The sequence below is a fragment of the Aspergillus oryzae genome, chromosome 2, assembly GCF_000184455.2.
Source record: "Aspergillus oryzae RIB40 DNA, chromosome 2".
Classification (NCBI taxonomy): domain Eukaryota; kingdom Fungi; phylum Ascomycota; class Eurotiomycetes; order Eurotiales; family Aspergillaceae; genus Aspergillus; species Aspergillus oryzae.
The window spans coordinates 4,319,778-4,340,171 of record NC_036436.1 but is presented as its reverse complement, the minus strand read 5'-3'; the positions used below and the strand labels follow the sequence as shown (position 1 = coordinate 4,340,171).

The 20,394-nt window shown below is 48.8% G+C and overlaps 6 protein-coding genes across 6 annotated transcripts; 3 read left to right on the top strand and 3 right to left on the bottom strand.

Moving 5' to 3' along the window:
- Positions 1 to 1,534: 1,534 nt before the first annotated feature.
- On the top strand, positions 1,535 to 2,613 carry AO090003000833 (cysteine-rich secreted protein; the record flags this gene model as incomplete). The annotated part of the gene is made up of 2 exons (XM_001819914.3): positions 1,535 to 2,033; positions 2,096 to 2,613. 2 exons carry the CDS (start codon positions 1,535 to 1,537, stop codon positions 2,611 to 2,613), a joined length of 1,017 nt encoding a protein of 338 aa, XP_001819966.1.
- Positions 2,614 to 3,902: 1,289 nt separating this feature from the next.
- Positions 3,903 to 6,122, bottom strand: mfs56 (putative MFS multidrug transporter; the record flags this gene model as incomplete). Its single annotated transcript, XM_023235057.1, has 9 exons — positions 3,903 to 3,983; positions 4,048 to 4,673; positions 4,746 to 4,853; positions 4,906 to 5,302; positions 5,349 to 5,384; positions 5,439 to 5,451; positions 5,504 to 5,864; positions 5,898 to 6,051; positions 6,102 to 6,122. 9 exons carry the CDS (start codon positions 6,120 to 6,122, stop codon positions 3,903 to 3,905), a joined length of 1,797 nt encoding a protein of 598 aa, XP_023090114.1.
- A 1,124-nt stretch (positions 6,123 to 7,246) lies between these two features.
- Positions 7,247 to 8,788, top strand: frdA (putative FAD dependent oxidoreductase; the record flags this gene model as incomplete). The annotated part of the gene is made up of 1 exon (XM_001819912.3): positions 7,247 to 8,788. One exon carries the CDS (start codon positions 7,247 to 7,249, stop codon positions 8,786 to 8,788), a length of 1,542 nt encoding a protein of 513 aa, XP_001819964.3.
- A 3,103-nt stretch (positions 8,789 to 11,891) lies between these two features.
- AO090003000830 (F-box protein) lies at positions 11,892 to 13,442 on the bottom strand (the record flags this gene model as incomplete). Its single annotated transcript, XM_023235056.1, has 1 exon — positions 11,892 to 13,442. One exon carries the CDS (start codon positions 13,440 to 13,442, stop codon positions 11,892 to 11,894), a length of 1,551 nt encoding a protein of 516 aa, XP_023090113.1.
- A 436-nt stretch (positions 13,443 to 13,878) lies between these two features.
- Positions 13,879 to 15,418, top strand: AO090003000829 (putative disulfide isomerase; the record flags this gene model as incomplete). Its single annotated transcript, XM_023235055.1, has 2 exons — positions 13,879 to 14,036; positions 14,161 to 15,418. 2 exons carry the CDS (start codon positions 13,879 to 13,881, stop codon positions 15,416 to 15,418), a joined length of 1,416 nt encoding a protein of 471 aa, XP_023090112.1.
- A 354-nt stretch (positions 15,419 to 15,772) lies between these two features.
- AO090003000828 (ribosome biosynthesis protein KRE33) lies at positions 15,773 to 19,047 on the bottom strand (the record flags this gene model as incomplete). The annotated part of the gene is made up of 2 exons (XM_001819909.3): positions 15,773 to 15,977; positions 16,046 to 19,047. 2 exons carry the CDS (start codon positions 19,045 to 19,047, stop codon positions 15,773 to 15,775), a joined length of 3,207 nt encoding a protein of 1,068 aa, XP_001819961.1.
- Positions 19,048 to 20,394: the final 1,347 nt, after the last annotated feature.

The following is a 20,394-nucleotide window of genomic DNA, read 5'->3' as shown; positions in this document are numbered from 1 at the left end:
ATTAGGTGGTCAGGATTACCGTATCTGCAAGTGATCGGACTAGCACTAGGGCTTATTCTTGCTTCTTTAGTATGTAAATTTGCAAAGGTCCTATGCGTAAAGTACTCTGAATTCTAAAGCAGCGTCTATTGACTCTTGCTTCTAGATATTGTACACATTTATCTCCCTTGTTGACATTGTACCCAAACTTTGAATCAGTACAGTACCAGATCAGTAGCAAATACACTGCCTTTCTTCACTCTGAGATAACTATCATGGACTTTAATAACCAGGGTGTACCTTCTAGTTAGTGAAATCATGGGGTAATAATGGATCGCTGTCACTTGACTTTGACACTGAATTAGGGCATAGTTACCGGTTAGAGCTGGACTCATGATAATTTGACAAACACCTCAGCCAGCCTCATACAACCGTAGCACCAACTGTCTCATGTGCCCAACCGGGGTTGCAAATAGTGTCTTTGTCGACTCCACTATTGCGGTCTTCTGCAGCGATCTCGCCCCATAAGCGGGATCTACGGATTGCAGAAGTCGTTCCTGGCTTGCGGGATTTGCAAGGATCTGACTCGGACTTCCCCGAGCACTACGCTGTCTGGGGTACATGGGGCGATAGCCGTAGTAATCTGCAGCCATGTTTCAGTTACAACCACTCAACTATCGGTCCGTTCCTGCCGAAGTACGCAATCGGAATTCGCAGCTAAGCTGAGCTTGCTTATGTGCAGTGACAGTCGGGCTTCTAATTGGACTATGCTTTACATCTCGTGCTTCACATTTAGGCTTGTGCTTGTGTCACTCCTACTAGCGTGGTAGTAAGACAGAATTCGCTTGGTTTGCGAAGCATACCGTTCTTGTCATACCTTCTACTTCTGAGGGGAAACGTTGGGGTTACTGGCAGCGAAAACTCACCTTTTGACATTATGAAAACAAAACGTCCCCTCTCCTGGCACGATATTGAGATGATATTCTACATACTGGCGCTACAGTACACAGCATGATTTGCTTTGCGTATTCAGTCTATCCTTCTATTCTTCTGGGTACCAGTGGAGAATCTTAGATCGGTCTGGACCTTTCAAAATCCCTTGGACTAAACGGGGTTCTTAAGCGGGCCGGTCTTCCAGTGCCCCCGTCCTCCTCATCAAGTATCTACCCCTGTGATAGTGACAAATAGACAACAGTTGCTGACTGAATGAAGCAAGGGCCTGCGGTCTGTCTAGCTAGTGGCGCTCTCAATTGGTTCTGTCCATCGGCGTCTAGCCTTATACTACTAGAGACGACACATTGACCATGACAGGATCTTTTCAGCTGACCTTCAAACGAACAGATGCATCCTGTCATCTTCATAGCTGAAGGGTGCGAGATGTTGTGGAGCTGAGAGTATGGTATGGGGGGTTCCTACCCCCAACAATTCCAAATATCCAAGTCTCACAATTCTATAAGAAGAGCATCGAGTCTCGAGTCCAGCACAATCAACTCCAAAGCTCCAACCATCATCTTGAACACTGCTCAATCAACACCATCACTCTCAGTTCTTCGAAATGAAGCCTTCTCAACTCAGCCTGCTGGTCCTCCTCTTCCAGGCCTCCTCCATTCAGGCCAAGACGTACAAGAAGAATGTCCCGACATTCGAAGTTGGCCCTGATGTGGTCATCACCGACAACAAGATTGAGTACGATGATCCCGACTGTGATCCCGGGTTTACATGCAGAACAAGCAAGACCTGTGCCGCGCCGGGTACCGTTCCCACCCTCACCGGCGACAAGAAGTACTTTTCTTGCTGCTTGAAGGGACTGAACCTTCTTGGTAGCCCTGAGACAGCATTCGACTGCTGTGCCGAAGGCCATGACCTTGCTGGCTCTGGAGAAGTTGGCTATAGGTGCTGCCCAACTGGACAGATCTATGACGGCCTGATCTGCAAGCCGGTATGCGCGAATGGCAAAGTTCTTGTCGACGGCAAGTGTGTCTGCCCGAAAGACACAGTCGAAGGTCTGGACGGGGCCTGCCATGAACAAATCTGCACTTCCGGGTTAACATCTGGTAAGCTTCTGCGATGTCCAACATTCACACTCTGTTAACCTACTCATTGACAACTTTTCTAGGTAAATGCTACACCTTCACCGCACCCAATGGCAACACCCTAGGCTCCGGCGCCGACGGAATCTACTACGCCAAACCCGACGACATGAACTTCCACTATGGTAAATTCCAGCTTTGTCTGGACGAGAAGTGCGAGGGCAACCTCCCCATCAACCCCCAGGACGGAGTGTACATTAGAGACCTGTACGGCGACGTCAAGACCGGCGCGAACAAGGGCCAGTGGCTCAACAATGCAAAGGATGGCGCCCATATCGGCAAGACCAAGGACTTTGCCGCAGCCGGCAAATTCTCTTTGAGCAAGTGGCCATGCGGAAAGTACTGTCTTGGAGGCGTTGAGTGGGGTGTCGGTCCCGCTTGTCCTTCTCTGACACCTGCGATTACCTTCTTCTCACAGGATCCGCAGATGTGTACTGCCTTTGATCTCACTGAGATCCCTTGTGATATTAAGGCGCCTGCCAATAACTGTATTTGGAAGAGTGGGAAGAACCAGTGCTGTGGTAAGGTTGATTGCGGTCTGTGATTGGCTACACAGCGGGTGTGATCAGCTACGTACTCCACAGGTGACTTGCGTCTTACTGGTGTAGCAAATGGGGGACACAGTTTGGAGATTTTATCGGGGTCTTGATAGTCGAGGTGATAGTCGTAGTTAGCTGTTGGATGAGTAATTGAGGGTGTTAGTTACTACTTACATGTTTGCGTATCTTCGCCTATATCTCAATTCATACGATAACTACAGTAAAAGCATCCGAAAAGGAAGACGTAGCTACCATACCCCAACATTAACACATGAATATACATTCTACGAAGCCCTAACAAGCCTAAGGCACCGACCCATAAAACCACTGACTAAGCAAACCCCAGACCCACATAGGCGGAAACAAGCAGCAGAATACAGACCAACTCGCGACATCATCACCAATCCCGCGATGATCCCGAGTCTTAATTCTCACGACTCCGATTTGTATTTCAGTACTACAGCCAATTGAACCAAACTCCCATCCTGAGACTGGGCGTATAGCTAGCTTTTAATTTGGAAATACCGGGAAAGTGCATACTATCTGCAAACCCACTCCGTCAAGCAACAACAAACACCCAGGACGAAGATTCAATTGAAAGAGAAAAGGAGGATCGAAAATGCCACCAACAAAACAAGAAATCTCTCTTTTGATCAATCCTCTGGTTCCGGAGAATGTGCAGCATAATAACCGAGTACGTTGTCCCTTCTTCTATCCCGAGATGTCATGTCGTCCCACGGATAGACATATCCAACCACCCGAACGAGAACGACAGAGAAAGAGAAAGAGAAAGAAAACTAACAAACCCAGATCCTCGCAAACCTCCACTCCATCACCTCCTTCCTCCTCGGTCTAACAGCCGGTATCCTCGCCCTGCAGTCCGCCACAGGATTCCTATTCTACCTAGCCGGGACGGTTCTCGTGTCCGGCGTTTTCCACATCTTCCTACTGCAGAGTTCAAAGGGCCAGGGCGCGGGCGTGTTCTTCCCCGGTCCGAACGTGGGTGAGATCGAGGGGATTAATGACAAGGGTATGGTGTGGGCTTCTGGGCGGCAAATGAGGAGGAAGGACTCGTGGAGGGATGTGTGGCTTGGGGGTGGTGTTTTTGGGGAGGCGCTGTCCGGGTTTGTGCTTGGGTGGGCTGGTGTTGGGGGTGTTTTGAGGTGATCTTTTTCTGTTCTACTGTTTGTGGAGGTTAATGAGCTGGGCAGGCGGTGCTCTGCTTAGTGGAATGTGTTTGATTATATGACTATCTGTCTATTTTATTCTATTTGGTATCCTGAATGTGAGGATATTATGAATTATTCAAATCGGCGGACTTGCTGTTGCTTTCTGGTATGATCCTGTTGGTCTTTTTGTAGGAGTCGATATTGCCCTGTAGAGCGTTAGTACCTGCTAAACAGAATCGATAAGTGAGAGGAAACACAAGGGGAGCATACCTTCAACAACGCCCACAAATAAGGCACATAGATCACCTCACTATGACTGCCCTCATCCTCCAATCCCTCCCTTTGCTCTTCATCCACCTTCGACTTCGGCTTGATCCACACATTCCCAATAAACAACCCCGTAACAAGACTCAGCCCCATAATCGGCAAAACAGCAATATAAGCCCACATGATGGCATCCCTGCCCACCAACCTCACACTCCTCTGCGCCTCCTCCGGCAAATCTGCAATAAACGCCAAAGAGTTCGTATCATGAACATCAAGCCCCCCGCCCCCAGAAACAACCGACGCCCGCGCAAATTTGTTATTGAAAACACTCCCCATGATAGTCAAAGAGAGAGTCCCGCCGAACGGTTGCGCGAACCGCATCAACGACTGCGCGGGCGCGATCTTCTCCGGCCACACGCCTACCATGTGCAATGTGGCGGGCATGAAGCGGAGTCCTGTCCCCGCGCCCGTTATGGCCATCATACCGTTGATTAGACTGGTGTTTTGGGTGTGGATGGCATATACGACCATGGCGAGGCCGACGGTGCTGACGATTGTGCCGATGTTAAGGGGGAAGAAGCTCTGGGCTGGCCAGACGTTGCAGAGGAAGACGGCGATGTAGACGCCGACTATACGGTGGTTGGGTCAGTCAATCGTTGGGGAATGGATATAAGGGGTCAGGTTGGTGGGTAGATACGTACCTCCCATTCCGGGGATGTAGTATAGTAACTGCACGCCTGCTTTTGAGGCTGGGTAGGCTTCTACTAGGGAGAAGTAGATTCCGATGTAGTAGAATATGGAGTACATTGCTGTGGAAGTCAGAATATTTGTGGACTTTTTGGGATCGATGGAAATGCTTACCTGCTCCAGTAGAGAACTGCACGATTGCCAGCCAGATCGTGTCTCTTCTAGCGAACATGCTGTATGGGAGCATGGCTACCTGCTTTGGGAAGATTCGGGCGAATATGCGGCCTGGCTCGAGGAAATATTCGTAGACGAAGAATAAGACGAAGCAAATACTGCCCACTACCAATGGTGCCAGGACCTGAGGTGCTGACCAGGAGTAAGTAGCTCCACCCCATGCAGTGGCTAGGATGATGAGTCCAACACCGAAGATGAAGAGAATGGAGCCGATGATGTCGACAGTTGCGAGAGCTGGGAGAATCCCTGACAGTCGAGAGCCCTTCTTGAACATTGTCCCTTCGACGAGTTCATTGCGTAGCAAGATGAAGACTAGTATATGGGCGATAACAGCGATCTATTTAGATTAGCAACTATGTCTCGAACAGAATGGTCAAACGTACAGGTATAGATATCACAAAGCAGTATCTCCAGTTAGCCTGGTCTAGTTAGTTACTGGTGCATGGTGTGAACCACATTGGTGGATGTCTTACATCTGTTAGATATCTTGTGATTGTCAGCAAGATACTGTTATAAAGTCGAGTCCTGGTATTCTTACCCTCCGACAGTTGGTCCGACGGCGTAGCCTATACCCCCAACAAGGGTAAAGAGGGACTTAGTCTTTGCGCTTTCTTTCAGAGACACTTTGTCTGAAAGAATGATCATCACAACGTTCATCAGTCCGGCGTCGCTCACACCCTGCAAAGCTCTTCCTAGTAGAAGCATGCCCCATGTCTGCGCAGCCGCACACAACACACTTCCAATGATCATCAAAAACAAAGAGAGATGGAGGGTCTCGCCACGCCCGAAGACATCGGCGAACTGACCGAACATGGGAATGAAGGTAGTTGATGTCAACGTAAAAGCAGTAACAATCCAGTTTAGCTCGTCAAACTCATCTGCAATAATTACCGTCAGTCCTCATATTTGATCGACGTTGAACAGTAACTCACTGAAATGGGAGGCTATGGACGGTAACGCCGTAGCGACGATTGTCAGGTCCAATGTTGCGAGTATAAACGGCAGACAGAGCCCAGCAATGAGCTTCCATCGATAGACGCGAGCATCATGTTTCTGTTTCTTGCAGACTTGACACTTTTCGTCGCTCTTTGGCAAATCTTGAGGTACTAACACCCTATCCTCTTCTATGGTTGAACCTTGAGAAGAAGTCCGGGCATTCTCAACAGACGCCCTGCTCCTAAGCTCGACCTGAAAAGGCCGCGAGTGAGGGCATGGCTTTGTCTCAGTGACAGGCTTTGGGGAATCATCGTTCGGACTCTGATTCCTTGATTTTATCTTTCGATGTATATATTTTGCTGCTATGAACATTTCGGCAAGTTCGTAACTTCAAGAACGAAACGCGATGAATTTCTGGATCTGATCCAGAGACAAAGTGCATGACCATTGTGTTTATATGCCATTTGAAAACACCAGGCAGATTTTGATATCAAACTGAATTGGGTATGCTCGTCGGACAGGGTCAGCATAAGCCACAGCGTGGAGGCTTTAGATGTAAGATAGGGCTCGGATTGGTCCGTGAGATCCATTACCGGATACGATCTTGACGAATTTGGAAAGCTCTTCGGAGCTAAACCCGAGAAAGTTAGAAGGATGAATTGCCCGAATACCACCTGTAGAAAGGTTCCAGCTCTTGGCGGACTATCTCCGAAGCACAGCCCCATTGGCCTAGAATCACGAACTAAATGTTGCCCTACAAGCCATGTACCTGCATTCTACGAAGGGTTCTAGTCATTTATTGGTTGATAGGAGAATACGAGGTGATATCATCTACCAGACACAGCCTATACTACTAGTAATGTACAACTCATAGTCACATTAAGGTGTTGCCATGCGCGCCTTAGGCAGAAACCTAGGGCATAAACCCCATTAACTGGTCACTGACCCTTGATGGTTAATAGAAGTGCTTGTCCGTTTCATGATAATGATTGATCTGGTACACTTGACCATATCGGATCAATACTACTCAAGCTGGTTTTTGTGAGGAAAAGTGACGGACCAGACGGTGTTGGGAACACCGTTAGGGCAATAATTTCCAGATCATGATATGAATAAAACGCCTCAGGCCAACAAATTGACATTAAGTTATCCTTACTTGAATTAAACTGAACAGGAATCTCCCAAACGTGGAATGGCATGCGTCTGATCCATGGGTGACACGGAACAAACGAGATCCGCGGGGGTGGAATGATCTGATATCATACGATTCTTGTCCTCCCCAAACCAGCTCGTATATTATCTATACCACGACCATAGCCATACTTCCTATCTTGACAATTGGAATATGAATATACGTCCAGTCCAGTTACTACTTCACCCTTTACAAAATAGTATTTCCAGATTCTTCACAACAATGACTACCTCACCGTACCCGCTGTCGTCGTCACTGGCACAACCCCAGCCTGTAATCGTGGTTGGATCCGGACTCGCCGGATTATCAGCAGCGACGCAACTCATCTCACATCAAGTCCCTGTCATAATGCTCGACAGGGCCGAAAAGCCCGGTGGCAATAGTATCAAAGCTTCATCAGGAATAAACGGAGCGCCGACGAAATTTCAGCCTGAAGATACCAATGACTCCCAAGAGCTTTTTCTCACCGACACAATTAAATCGGCAGGAGATGTTTTCGCATCTTCCCCGGCTGAGGAACAAAAAAGGCGGGAATCGCTTATTTCCACCCTCACTGCTTCGTCTGCTGAGGCAGTTTACTGGCTCACGGATGAGAAAGGTGTCGACTTGAGCAAGGTTTGCCGGTTGGGGGGACATAGTCGCCCGCGGACGCATCGTGGGGCTGGTCAGCGACCGCCTGGGATTTCTATCGTTAGCACGCTTTTGGATTCTTTGGAGACTAGTTCCCTGTTTCAGCTTCGGTCGGGGGCTAGGGTTACGAAGGTGTTGCGCGAGGCGGATGAGGTCTTAGGGGTCCAGTATACAGGTGGTGAGAAGACTGAAACGGAGGACAATACTACCACTACGCTTAATGGGCCGGTTGTGTTTGCAAGCGGTGGATTTGCAGGAGATGCGCATGGACTGCTTGCCAAGTATCGGCCCGATTTGGCTGGGATACCTTCGACGAACCAGGCTGTTGAGGGAACACAGCCTCTTCTCGAGAATATAGGCGCTGGGTTAGTGGATATGGAACAAGTTCAAATCCATCCGACCGGATTTGTGGATGAGAAGGAACCCTCGGCGTCTGTTAAGATTCTTGCGGCGGAGGCACTCCGTGGAGAAGGTGGAATTCTCCTTTTGGATAATGGAAATCGATTCGTGAACGAGCTTGAGACCCGCGAGCACATTACGAATGTCATCATGAGCTCAGCGAAACCACTGGAGACAGATGCGCGTCAATGGGATGTTAGCCTTCTCTTGGACGAAGGGACCGCTGCCGCCTTAGGCTCGCATATGGGATTCTATCTGTGGAAAGGGCTAATGCGTAAGACAACGGTGCACGAACTTGATCCACCAGTGCTCGAAACTATCAAAACATATGCAGACATTGTCTCAGGCAAACAACAAGATGAGTTTGGCCGTGCAGCTTTCGGAAACTGGACTCTGAAGGATGTGACACCGGATTCTGTGGTCTATATTGGGAAGGTCACTCCTGTTACCCACTTTACGATGGGAGGAGCTACAATTGATAAGCGCAGTCAGGTGCTAGATAAGAATGGAGCCCCCATCAAGGGTCTCTGGGCTGCAGGAGAGGTCACTGGTGGCCTACACGGTCAGAATCGCTTGGGAGGGTCGTCTCTTCTGGAGTGTGTCGTCTTCGGAAGGATAGCGGGCAATGAGGCCGCGGCTTTCTATAAGAAGCACTATGCTTCCTGATAATGATTCCTAGGTAGTGGAGTTTTATTTCTTTTCTAGTTCTTACTCATGAGCGATGATTATTATACATGCAGAATCATTACTCCTTTGTCGGCGGTTCCACCCCCAATGCTAACTCTAACTCCGGCTCACACTTTTTCATAGCCTTCTGATACCCTTCCCTCTCGCTAACACGCTTCAGATACTTGACCACATTCTCATACTCCTCCAGACTATAGGGGACCCAATACCGTACCGTAGTAAGCACAAACACTACCATCACATCCGCCACCGTGAAATTGCTACCGGCAAGCCACTGGTTGCCACGTAGTCTTTCATTGAGCGCTGCGAATGCCTTCTTAAACCGGCTGTTTGTGAGGGTCATCTGGAAGCTATCCCGACTAGCGTTGAGAGCGCGCAGCGACATAGTCTGCATTATGGTGGGCATAAAGGTACCGTTGGACCAGTGCCACCAATACAGAAAGTCGGCATAGGCTGGGTGCGTCGGGGGCAAAAACAGCTTTCCTCCACCATGCTTGTGACAGATGTATTCGATACATGCGCCACTCTCAGCCAGCGTCAAGTCGCCGTCCTGGATGATGGGCGCGGTCCCTTGTGGATGCAACGCTTTGTACTCGGGTGGGGCTAGGAGGGGCGCCCGCTTGTATGTCTTCAGCTCATAATCGATGGCCAGTTCTTCGCATAGCCAGACAACACGCTCTGACTGGGAGATGTTTAGATGGTGGACAGTGAGCGTCATTGTCGTAGGATTCTCTGAGACGTGGGCGTGATAAAGTGAGGTCACAAACTAGCTTGTGGTACGAGTCGGGGTTTCCTGTGTTGATCTGAAGATTTGACCCGGAAGAGGTGGAGGAGTGGGGAGTTCAACTTCATATACTCTTCCACATAGCTGCCAAGGGCCACTATTCTTCTTCTGTGCCTATCCCCGTGGCATCTTAGTTGGCACTGTGTTAGCCTGGTACGCTCTTACCCACCGCGATTGGGGCCACTTTGGGGACCGGGGCCGGGCTTAACGGACTTAGGGCATGCCCACGGCCGAGACTTCCGTGACACTCTGAAGTGGACCATGATCTATATCAAAGTGTCCCTAGGCCAAGAGGACGTTATACAGGTCAACTTATCCATGTTATCCAGATTGACCTGTCTTTCCTAACATGATTTCTCTGAGCAGCCCTCAAAGTGTGTTTATGCATGCCAGACGTTTTTTCACATCTTGGGGTGTCACGTCGCGTTCTGCGAAAGACTCGATCTTTGTTACCTATTAGTTTGATATCAATCCGTTGCATTCAATTCGTCGTAAATTTGGGCTATCTGGAGCAAAGATCTTACAGTATGACTCGTAATCTCTTTTAACACCTTCTGTCTTGGCTTCTCTATGTTATGTTGCTGCCAAAGCGTGTCCAGGTCCATTCCGACTTTCTGGCGCCGGTTGGAAGGAGGTAAAGGAAAAGATGAAGAGAAGTAAAGAGGATGGATATTTGTAGTAACATCAGACTAGGCGGGGTTTCTTAGTAGGCCCTGCGCTATCTACCCTAGGTAAATGTAAAAATCCCCCTCATAGCCTAGACCCTATGTATCGCCACACCTAGGTAATTGTTCGTTTCTCACAAACCAAGCCAACGTGCATATAAATGTGACCATCCAAACAGTTCACAGATTCACCAACTAAGGACTCAACAACACGATATTCTAATTTACAGAAAGTCCGGAAGCCCAAGCTGAAGCATTTTAAAACTAGTAAGTATCAGCTTTTAGACTACTTGCTCGGTCAAAGTCTTCCTCCAGTTGGCTGGAAGATCCTGGGTGAGCTTTACGAGGCTCCCTCCGGCTACAGTGGACAATGAGCAGACGGCATAGTCAATCAGCAGCAGATATACTTGTGGTCCGTGGACACCAGGCTAATATACTGGCCATATCACAGGTCTCGCCAGGAGCTGGAGGAAGGACAATGGAAATGTCACAGAGACTCAGACTAGCGCCTTGCTTTTGACGTGATATATCATCTCACTAGGCTATATACTGTATTGGCAAGTTTATAAGATAAACATTGGCGGTCCGTCGAGTTGTTAAAATATCAGGTGGTCCATGGTTGATGGGCGAACAGAAAGTAAAATAAAATGGATGATGGGATGAAAATGGAGTACACTAGGCTGTATTGATAGATGGTAGTCACTGACTCACTACGGAGTATTCTATACTAGTCACACCTTACCCCACAAAATTGTATGAGTCACTTCGCACATCAAATCGTCGAATTTCGATCTGAAAGTTTAGTCAGGTTGGATCCGACTACAGACGGCAAATCTGTTAAATCTCATCGCGTGTCTAACCCGTGTGAAAAGATAATCTTTTCCTACAGTTCAGTTCACAGGTATGAGAACCGATATAAAATGCTGAGACTTCGACGAAAGCTAAGATTTTACTCTAATAAACTTTTTCCATGGGGATGGGACGAGGTAAGAGAAAACCACTGAAAGGTAAAGATTTGGAAGAGGGACAAATTTTCGACAGTTGTCTTTTACTGAATTCGTTTCTCATGGATTAATTCAATCATTGATGTCGTCAAAGGGTGTCATTTGCTCTATATGTACTGATAATCTTCCCCATTAGCCTCCAGAAAGGAGCACCTCTTATACAACCTGTTACATTATAAAATGGTAGCACACTTTTCCCCAGTAGTTAATCTTAGGGTCTAATATGAGAGTCTTATCTCGTTCTGAGTAACTTATCCAGAGACATCGTTTTCACTTCCGATGATTGACTCCCCCTCTCAATGAACCAGTTATACGTGGTAGATAGGTATATTCTTTCCTTAAGAGGCCATGCGGCATCCTTGATCAGTAAGAATTCACCTAGAAACTCCCTGTTACAATACCGGTGCTTTTCTTTCACTCCTTCATGATACATTTCCGGTCGTAAGTCGGGAGATTGAAGGTCTGACTTGGGTACTAGAAAAGCCGATGATAATTATTCGGCTCAATGTCTATATCATTTATGTAACATGGCTATGCATTTCAAATATAGACATAAAACTCTCTTTTCCGGGTTTTTTTTTTTTTTTTTTTTTTTTTTTTTTTTTTTTTTTTTTTTTTTTTTTCTCTTTTTACCTATCAAACCTATAGATGACAAGTTCGCGGTTCGCATTCTCACCAATCAAGTGCCTTTCATTTCCGCAAATCCTCCCTTTACCTATGAGCTCGAAAATTTCCTCATGCTTCAGTGTTTTAATTGACGATGGAGTTCGGATGCTCAGGAACATTTTCAGATCAAACGGCCATGTAGTAGGTGACAGATGGAGGCAAAATCCAACCTCGGCCTTCTCATCAAATGCCTCAGAGACGACAGCATACCATGGCTCATCACAGATGGCAAAGCTAAGAGGTTGTGTTTGTAGACTATTGTTCCCACGGTAGGGAGGCAGAACTTGACCATCGAACCGCCTCCAGCAAGGCCCCTCGCCGGATATCGGAATGCTAGTAATTTGCACCTGTGATGTCCACTCTGTCGGCGCAACTAGGCGATCGACTGGCCCTGTACACAAGTTCTCGACGATATCTATAGACTGGTTGTCCTCACTGATGTTCAAGCATTGCACGCCCGGGAACCCTCGTTGCCTGACAGAGTAGAACCCTAATTCCCTAAACCCAAAACGCGTGATAATTGACGGACCATTGTCTTGGCCTGCTTCTCGCAGACGTCCGGTTGGGTCCAAGGAAGGCCGGTAATCTGATGGCTTTGAGATATCCCAGACCGACAGCGACTCGATCGGAGCATCGTCATCTGCAGTGTACAAGCTGCGATTGGGCTGCCCAATATAGATAGCATAATGTGTCTCACTGTGAGTGGAATAGAAGCGATCCCTCTCGCTGAGTGGGTGACCAAGAAACATGATCTTCCACTCATTTCGAAACTTGACGCTCCATCCACTCGCAGTCTCTGTCACGTCAAATGACGAAGCAAAGTGGCGATGCACTCCGTCACTGTCATTTAACCAATGGAAGGCTTTGGGCTCTGCCCACTCCACAACGAGAACTCTTTTCTGTAGTCGAATTCTGCGAATCACTTTGCCTGTGATAATGAAAGGAACCATGAATCTCCTGTCACTGTCTAGGTCCAAGAGCACAAGGCATGAGTGGTCAGCGCTCGAATACACTACCAGGCCATCCTCATACGACCAGAACGACTCTGGGAAAGGGCAATCAACGCGCTGCATCAGGTGACTAGCATGGTTTTCCCAGGGTTGCACGTGGAACCATTCCCTTTCCCCAGATATGCCGAAATCATCACAAAGTCTGTGCTTCTGGATAGATTTGGGTTTCCCTTGGCTAAGATGATCATACCTAGAGGCAAGCTGATCGAAGAGCCTACACCAATAGATCTCGTCTTCTATAGTCTCCAGCACGCAGTCAATATCTTTACCATGAAGCTCCCTGACCTCTTTCGCCAAAGGAAAGAACGTCCTCAAGAGTGGGATGAGATTTGCGGGGTTTCCGAAGCTCTGACTCCAAGATTGGGAAACACGGCGGCAACGGACAACGTCTCTGGGACTGAGATAGTTCAAGATCATCCAGAAAATCTCTCGTGGTAACATGGACATTCCCAGAGCCTCACGGGCCTGACCAGTTGCTGGAGTGTCAACCATGCCTCCTGCCATGGTGAACGTGGGGGTGGGCTCTAGAGCTTCTGTTCACGAGCGCAGAGGAGAGTCAAGCATAGAGAAAATGCAAGTTCATTTTCATACGTATAAGCGAGACAATCCTGAGTTAGTAACTTCTCAAGTTCCCCTGAAAGGCGAAGGGTTTCTGAGAGGGCATGGGGGTGACATGACTGCACCCCCACGTCGCAGTTTTGTATCATTAAGTAAGGGTATTTATGGGCGGAGCGGAAGCTTCCCCGGTCACATGCCAAGAGCGCGTCTTTAGGACACATTGCTTCATTGCTTTTCTTTCAACCTCTGCCCAACCATAAATACGGTTTCCTCTCTTGCTGGGGAGTTGATCACTTACTACATACTATAACACCAGTGATAGTATTTCCATCAAACAAAAACAATATAATTCCAAAGAAAGTCACTCGCTTTAGTACTCAAGATGTGGCAGCCAAGCTCTGCACTTCTTCTTGTCGCGTCACTTCTCACTGCTCTCCCAGTCAACGCTGATGGGCTGTACACTAAAAAATCGCCTGTGCTGCAGGTGGATCACAAGTCTTATGATCGGCTCATTGCCAAGTCCAATCACGCATCGGTAAGGTGAACTGTTACTGGCTATCAATGCTAACAACAGTGTTAACCATCTCACAGATCGTAGAGTAAGCGCTCTATTCCCCCCTCCTACCCTGATCGCCAATTCCTAATATGTGTCCTTTTACACCAGATTTTACGCTCCCTGGTGTGGCCACTGCCAAAATCTGAAACCTGCCTACGAGAAAGCAGCCAAGAACTTGGACGGTTTGGCCAACGTTGCCGCTGTCAACTGTGACGATGACGAAAACAAACCTCTGTGTGGCCGGTTGGGTATACAGGGCTTCCCGACCCTCAAGATAGTGACACCTTCCAAGAAACCTGGCGCACCAAGGGTGGAAGATTACCAGGGCCAGAGGACCGCCAAAGCTATAGTCGATGCAGTGGTGGACCGCATCCCAAACCATGTGAAGAGGGTTACGGACAAGGACCTGGACAAATGGCTTTCCGAAGATGAAAAAGCCCCGAAAGCTATCCTTTTCACCGAGAAAGGCACCACGAGTGCTCTCATCAGAGCCCTTGCGATTGACTTCCTTGGATCAATCAAGGTAGCCCAGATTCGTAGCAAGGAGTCCGATGCTGTAGAGAGATTTGGCATTGAGGAGTTCCCAAAACTTGTCCTCCTCCCCAGAGGCGAGAAGGAGCACATTGTGTATGATGGGGAACTCAAAAAGAAGCCAATGGTTGAGTTCCTCAGCCAAGTCGCGGCCCCCAACGCTGCTCCCTCTGCCACAAGCTCCAAGTCATCAAAGCCATCCAAGTCATCGTCCGCGCGCTCTCAGTCTACAACGGTTCTAGATGATGAAGCAGAGAACTTGAAGCCAACCGAGTCTCCTGACCCCAAAGTTGTCCCCGACAATGCTCAGGAATCGAAACCTGCACAGGTCCCCATTCAGGCACCCCCCATTACTTCCCTTCCTACTGTGGAAGCGCTGGAGTCTGCTTGTCTGACCCCCAAATCCGGCACTTGTATTTTGGCTCTTCTTCCAGAATCCACCGAAGCTGACGCCGACATCCCCAGCTCCGCCAAGGAGGCCGTTGTCAGTTTATCCGAGATCGTACATAAGCACGCGGTGCGCCAGGCGCACCTCTTCCCGTTCTACAGTATCCCAGCTATTAACAGCGGGGCCGCAACTCTGCGTGCTGGTCTCGGTCTTCCTGAAGATAGCAAGTCAGTGGAGATCATCGCGTTGAACGGACGCAGAGGCTGGTGGCGGAGGTACGACCCATCGGACAACGCGGACTACAGTTTGGCCCGTGTTGAGTCCTGGGTGGACGCTATTCGCTTGGGCGAAGGTTCTAAGAGCAAGCTTCCTGAAGGGGTCATCGTCACTGAGGTCGAGCCTGAGGCGGAGCCTGAGAAACCAACCGCCGATCACGACGAGCTGTAAGTCAAAGCTGTTAGCAGCTGGATCTAGGCCGTAGCTAGAGTTGGTGGACGTCTACACTCCTTTCTTAGCAGATGGCCGTTTATTTCAAGTAGCTTGGAGCGGAGGCGTTACGGTTAGTCAATCAATAGGATGTAGCTTTTCAACAGATATAGTTGAATTCCAATGAACTTTTTTAATATAGAAATCGGTCATGTATATACAAGAGGGTAAGGAGATCACTTGAAATCAGTTTTGTTCTAGACAGAATCCCCAAACTGCCAGATAAACACCATCTTTTTTATGTGAACAACGCAAGAAAACAAGTATGCTTCTACGGCGCATACGCCAGGCTCCTATATAAACAGTCGCGGATCATTAGTGCTTCTTCTTGCCTTCCGTTCCCTTCTTAATGATCTTTTGTCTCTTCGAATCAATCTCCTGGTCATAAATTTCACGAGCCGACTCTCCCTTCTTCCGCTTGCTGGGCTTGGACGACTTAATGCTAACCGTCGAGGCGCCTCCAGCCCGGATCTGCTTCTCAGCATCCTCCCACGCAGCACTACCGTTGTTGATCTCGTATCTGAAGGCTATAAATCAGTTATTGTTCATTCAATGACGAGTATATATTTGTTAATGGGAATCACTTACTTGTCGAGAGGAAGAGCGTCAATCAAGGCCCGCTGCTTCTCGCGCAACTCCGCGTCCACCTGCTGTCCTCCCTCACGGAGCTCCTCATCCAGACCGGTCTCCAGGGGCTTGAAGCGCTCGTCGGCGACCACGTCGTCGTGCGCATCGGTAGAAGCCTGGGTCACGGGGACTTGCTCAGATGGCATAGTCTCGGCGACGGCGCCCTCGATGACAGAGCGGAAGTGGGTTGACATCTTACGGATGATCTTGAGGAACATGGCCAGGAGCTGGGATGAGGGCAGGCTCAGTTCCTTCTCGAGGTCGTCCATGCTCTTGTGTTGCAGGCCGACGGCCAAGAGGATGGACTGTTGTACGCCGGAGAGGCTGACTTTGCCGTTGAGGCGGCCGGAGAAGTAGTACTCTGCGATGGTGGGGACCATGTCGAGGATGACGTGGTAGTCGAGGAGGTTGTTGGCGTAGCTGTCGATACGCTTGAGATCGAAGGGGGAGAAGGCGGAGTCGAGGTCAGACTTCGTGAGGGGAGCTGAGGTGATGGAGGGATCTAGTTTGGCACCTGCGTTGGCGGATTCACATATGCTGAGAGAGAGCACGGAGGGAAACTCGCGGAATTGGTATGATAGCAGGGCAAGGAAACGCTTGTGGAAATCCCGTGCGAAAGCACCCAGCCAGCTGGAATCATTTGGTCCGGAGGAGAGAGTGCGCAGCATCACGCATGAATGCTCGCCCGTTAGATCGTTTGGTGTTTGACGGAGGTACACAGGGGCAAAGGCAGAACGCTTCCAGAACTTGTGAAGGGATGGTGTCAAGCCATAGCTGACACCAAGGTAGTCAAGAGCGTCTGGACGGCGTTCGGACAGTTTCCCGAAAAGGGGTGGCATGGAGCGGATGTCACGAACATGGATGTTGTCATCCAGAAGGTTGGAGTTTGTGAGCTCCTCGTCCGTTACTCTGACCATTTCTTCTTGTGCCTCGTTAATGTCTTCAGAAAGACTAGTGAATTTGCCTTCATAGAAATCAACCAAGAGCTCCAAAGCACGAGAACCATATCCCATGTTCAAATACTCTGGGTTGGTTGCAATACGGACAATTCTGGCACCAGAGAGACCAGCAAAGTCCTCGTCCTGATACTGCTGGCTGACAAGCCATGGGATCAGATCACCTCCACCACGTTGACCACGGCTCAAGCTGTTGAGGACACTCTGTCTGCTGATGCGACCTTCCAGCGCAACCTGGATAACACACAGAGGCTCCGGAAGCTTGGTGGCATCCTCGTCAATTGGTGGAACAAGAACGTAGAGCTGATGCGCTGGGGCATCACTCATGAGCTGAAGGTCGTTAGGTGTGTTCTTGTAGTGACTAGCAACATAGAGAGCCATCATCTGCTGAAGGAACTTCTCAGAAACAGGGTGGAACGAAAACAGGGTATCGCGGTTGACTTGAAGCAGCTGACACTGAGAGGGATGCGGGCAGCCCTGCGTGTTCATCTTGGACTTCGGCAATGTCGCGTCGAGGCATAAGACCTTGTTCAGCCATTTCTCTACGGAATCTCCTGGTGCATATCTGATAGGTTCGGACAGGGTAATCTCTCTCAGAGACCGTCCACCCAGGCTCTTATCTGTGTTCTTGGCCGCCTTCCCGGTTGCACGATCAGCGACATCAATGTCCTCTCCGCCACTGGCCTTAAGTCCTCCACGCGATTGCTCACGAAGTTGTTGAATAAGCTTCAGAGAGAGGGACCTGCCAGTACCTTCATAACCGTTGATAGTGGACGCCATGAAAACAAGGTAAGGACCCATCAATTTGCGAACAAGGGGAAGAGGAATCGCTGCCGCCTCATCAATGACCAGCAACTCCGCCTGACCTAGGACATGGGCATCTTGGGGTTGGATGTACTGGATAGTTTGACGGTGCTGCCGATGAATGTTAACCCTGACAATAGCCTTGTTGAAGTCGGGGTTAGTGGATTGAAGAATGGTATAGTCAACATGGTCAAGGTAGCCAAGAGCATCGAATCCCTTGAACACAAATTCGAACAGCGTCTTCAAGTTCTCCGGACTAGGAGACGTGATGAAGATATTGCTGTAACCATGCGCAACAGCCGCTGCAATGGCAACACCAAGAGCTGCAGACTTTCCTCGTCCTCTTCCGGCAGTCAGAGCAACCGTACTTCGGAGCGTCTTCTCCGCAATTGCATCGACAAAAGTCAGGAGTGCTTTCGCCTGATCAACAGTGCGAGCCAGGCTAATCAATGACCCGACTGGTTGTGAGTCTGCCAAGCTCTCCTTGATTTCCTTCAATTCCTTCTTTGTGCCAGTATTAGATGTATCGATAGAGTCTGGTGGTGGCAGTGGTTTAACGTTCTTTCCTCCGGAGATCGGTAAGACATTCAGTTCATCGTCGACAACCAAACACGAATCGCAGCTTCCAAGAGAAAGAATGAACCGCTCGTTGAAACGTGCGACCACATCGTCATGTGCTTCTGTCCTATATCTTGAGTGGATATCCATCGATAATGTATAGAGTTGCTTCAAACTACTCATGCCCTTCAGAAGCAATAGCACGATTCCACCTCCTTCCACGGTTTCGATCGTTCGCGCGAGCAGGTTCGGTGTGATGGCTTCGAAATCTTGGAGAATACACATTCCATAGGTATTACCGAGGATCTTTTCCGTCTCTTTGTAGTAGACGTAACGAATCTGGTTGAGAGTGATGAATAATTCGAAAGGGTCTTCTTGGTTCGGTTCACGGATGCCCCTCTTCACTTCCTTCTTGATCTTTGCCTCACGCTTCTTGCGGTGACTGGTAAATCCCAAAAGATCCTTCTTATACGCCCAGAGAACGGACTTGTTCTGTTTGACATCGTGCGACGACATAATGTAGTGCAAATTGACGATCGCATCTTTGGCGCGGTCACCAACAACGACGAAAAAGCTTCGTTTCTTCTCCTGCAAGTTATTGCGGATAAGCGCAGGAATGCGCGAATCAATCGCCTTACGCGGCATCGTGGTTGGAGCTTCCTCTGGCTATTGCAACTACCTAAGCAATGAATGAGTAGAAAAAGTGAATCCTTTGAAGGTAAAAACTGTGTGGGTACGGAGATATCGTCAAAGTTCCTGGACTGACCACGCACTCCGCACACAGCCCTGAATTTTTATAGACCGCAGACCAGACCCTTTATGAGTGATATGAAAAGTGATTCCGGCGACTGGGTCTGGAATTGTAAACTGTCGTCCGTGTGCTGCGACGTTTTTCTACGCAGCAAAAAAAAAGTAAAAAAAAAGTTATCAGGCGGAGACCGTACTGCCAAGTGCCACCGCCTAGGAAAAATTCACCGCCCTCGTGAGCTTACATAATCCGTGGGTTTTCCTCTTCAGGAATAGAGCAGTCTCTGATCCAGATTAGGAGAAGGGAAGTCAGTGAACCGGGCATTAAAGTTGCGTTAATTTAGTTGGACTCCATCAATCGCTGAAGCTTGCTTCATCATCTGGATGACGAATATTCGACTGTCTCTGCATATGATACGATACATGAATCCTATCATTGGTCTCTCTTTCATCGGTTAGTTCTCTGTCAATTAACAGATTTATTCAATGGAATGCAATGGAGTACTAGGCAGCCACGGCAGTTTTGAGACTTGAGAACTACCTATCATTTCCGATCAACCGTCATCAAAGAAAACAACTTTTGGGGCTTCAATTCTGTGATATGATTTGCTCAGCGGGTGCTCAACACCAGCCAAAAATAACTTGGCATGACACGGCACCCAAGGCTAAAAGAGGCCTCGTTCAATGATCGTCACTGGCGTGCGTTTGATTTTCCTGGCTGGCTCCACGGCGGACAGTCTCAGTTCTCCCAGTCCAGCAAAGACGGGCAAATCACCCATGGTCGATCTTGTTTCGTTGACGCAATTCACCCACTGGCTTGATACCGTCGCACCCCTAATACGGAGTAACCTTGGAGGGGTCAGGTACAATATCCTCCCTCGGGTCTCTTGCTTCGCAGTTATGACCTTCAAAGCACATACTACCCTGCCTTACAACTTAATCGAATCGACCCTTCCCGCCCCTTGACGTCTCCACTCAACAAATTTAAAATTCCCCAGTCAGTTTAAACTAGTTCGATAGTCGCTCCATAGCCGCTCCAAGTTCCTGTTCCTCAGTATTCCGTGCGCTTTTTGGTCGGCGCAGCATGATGCAAATTGGCAATTGGTCACTGTAATGGCTTCCTATGCTAACTGCACATAATCGTATTCTGTCTCAATGAATCTTTTCTCCGCCGAATCGGGGCTCAAGGCCTCTGTGGTGTAAGTGACTGCATACTTTACCCCATAGTAGCTAACCAGGCGCGCA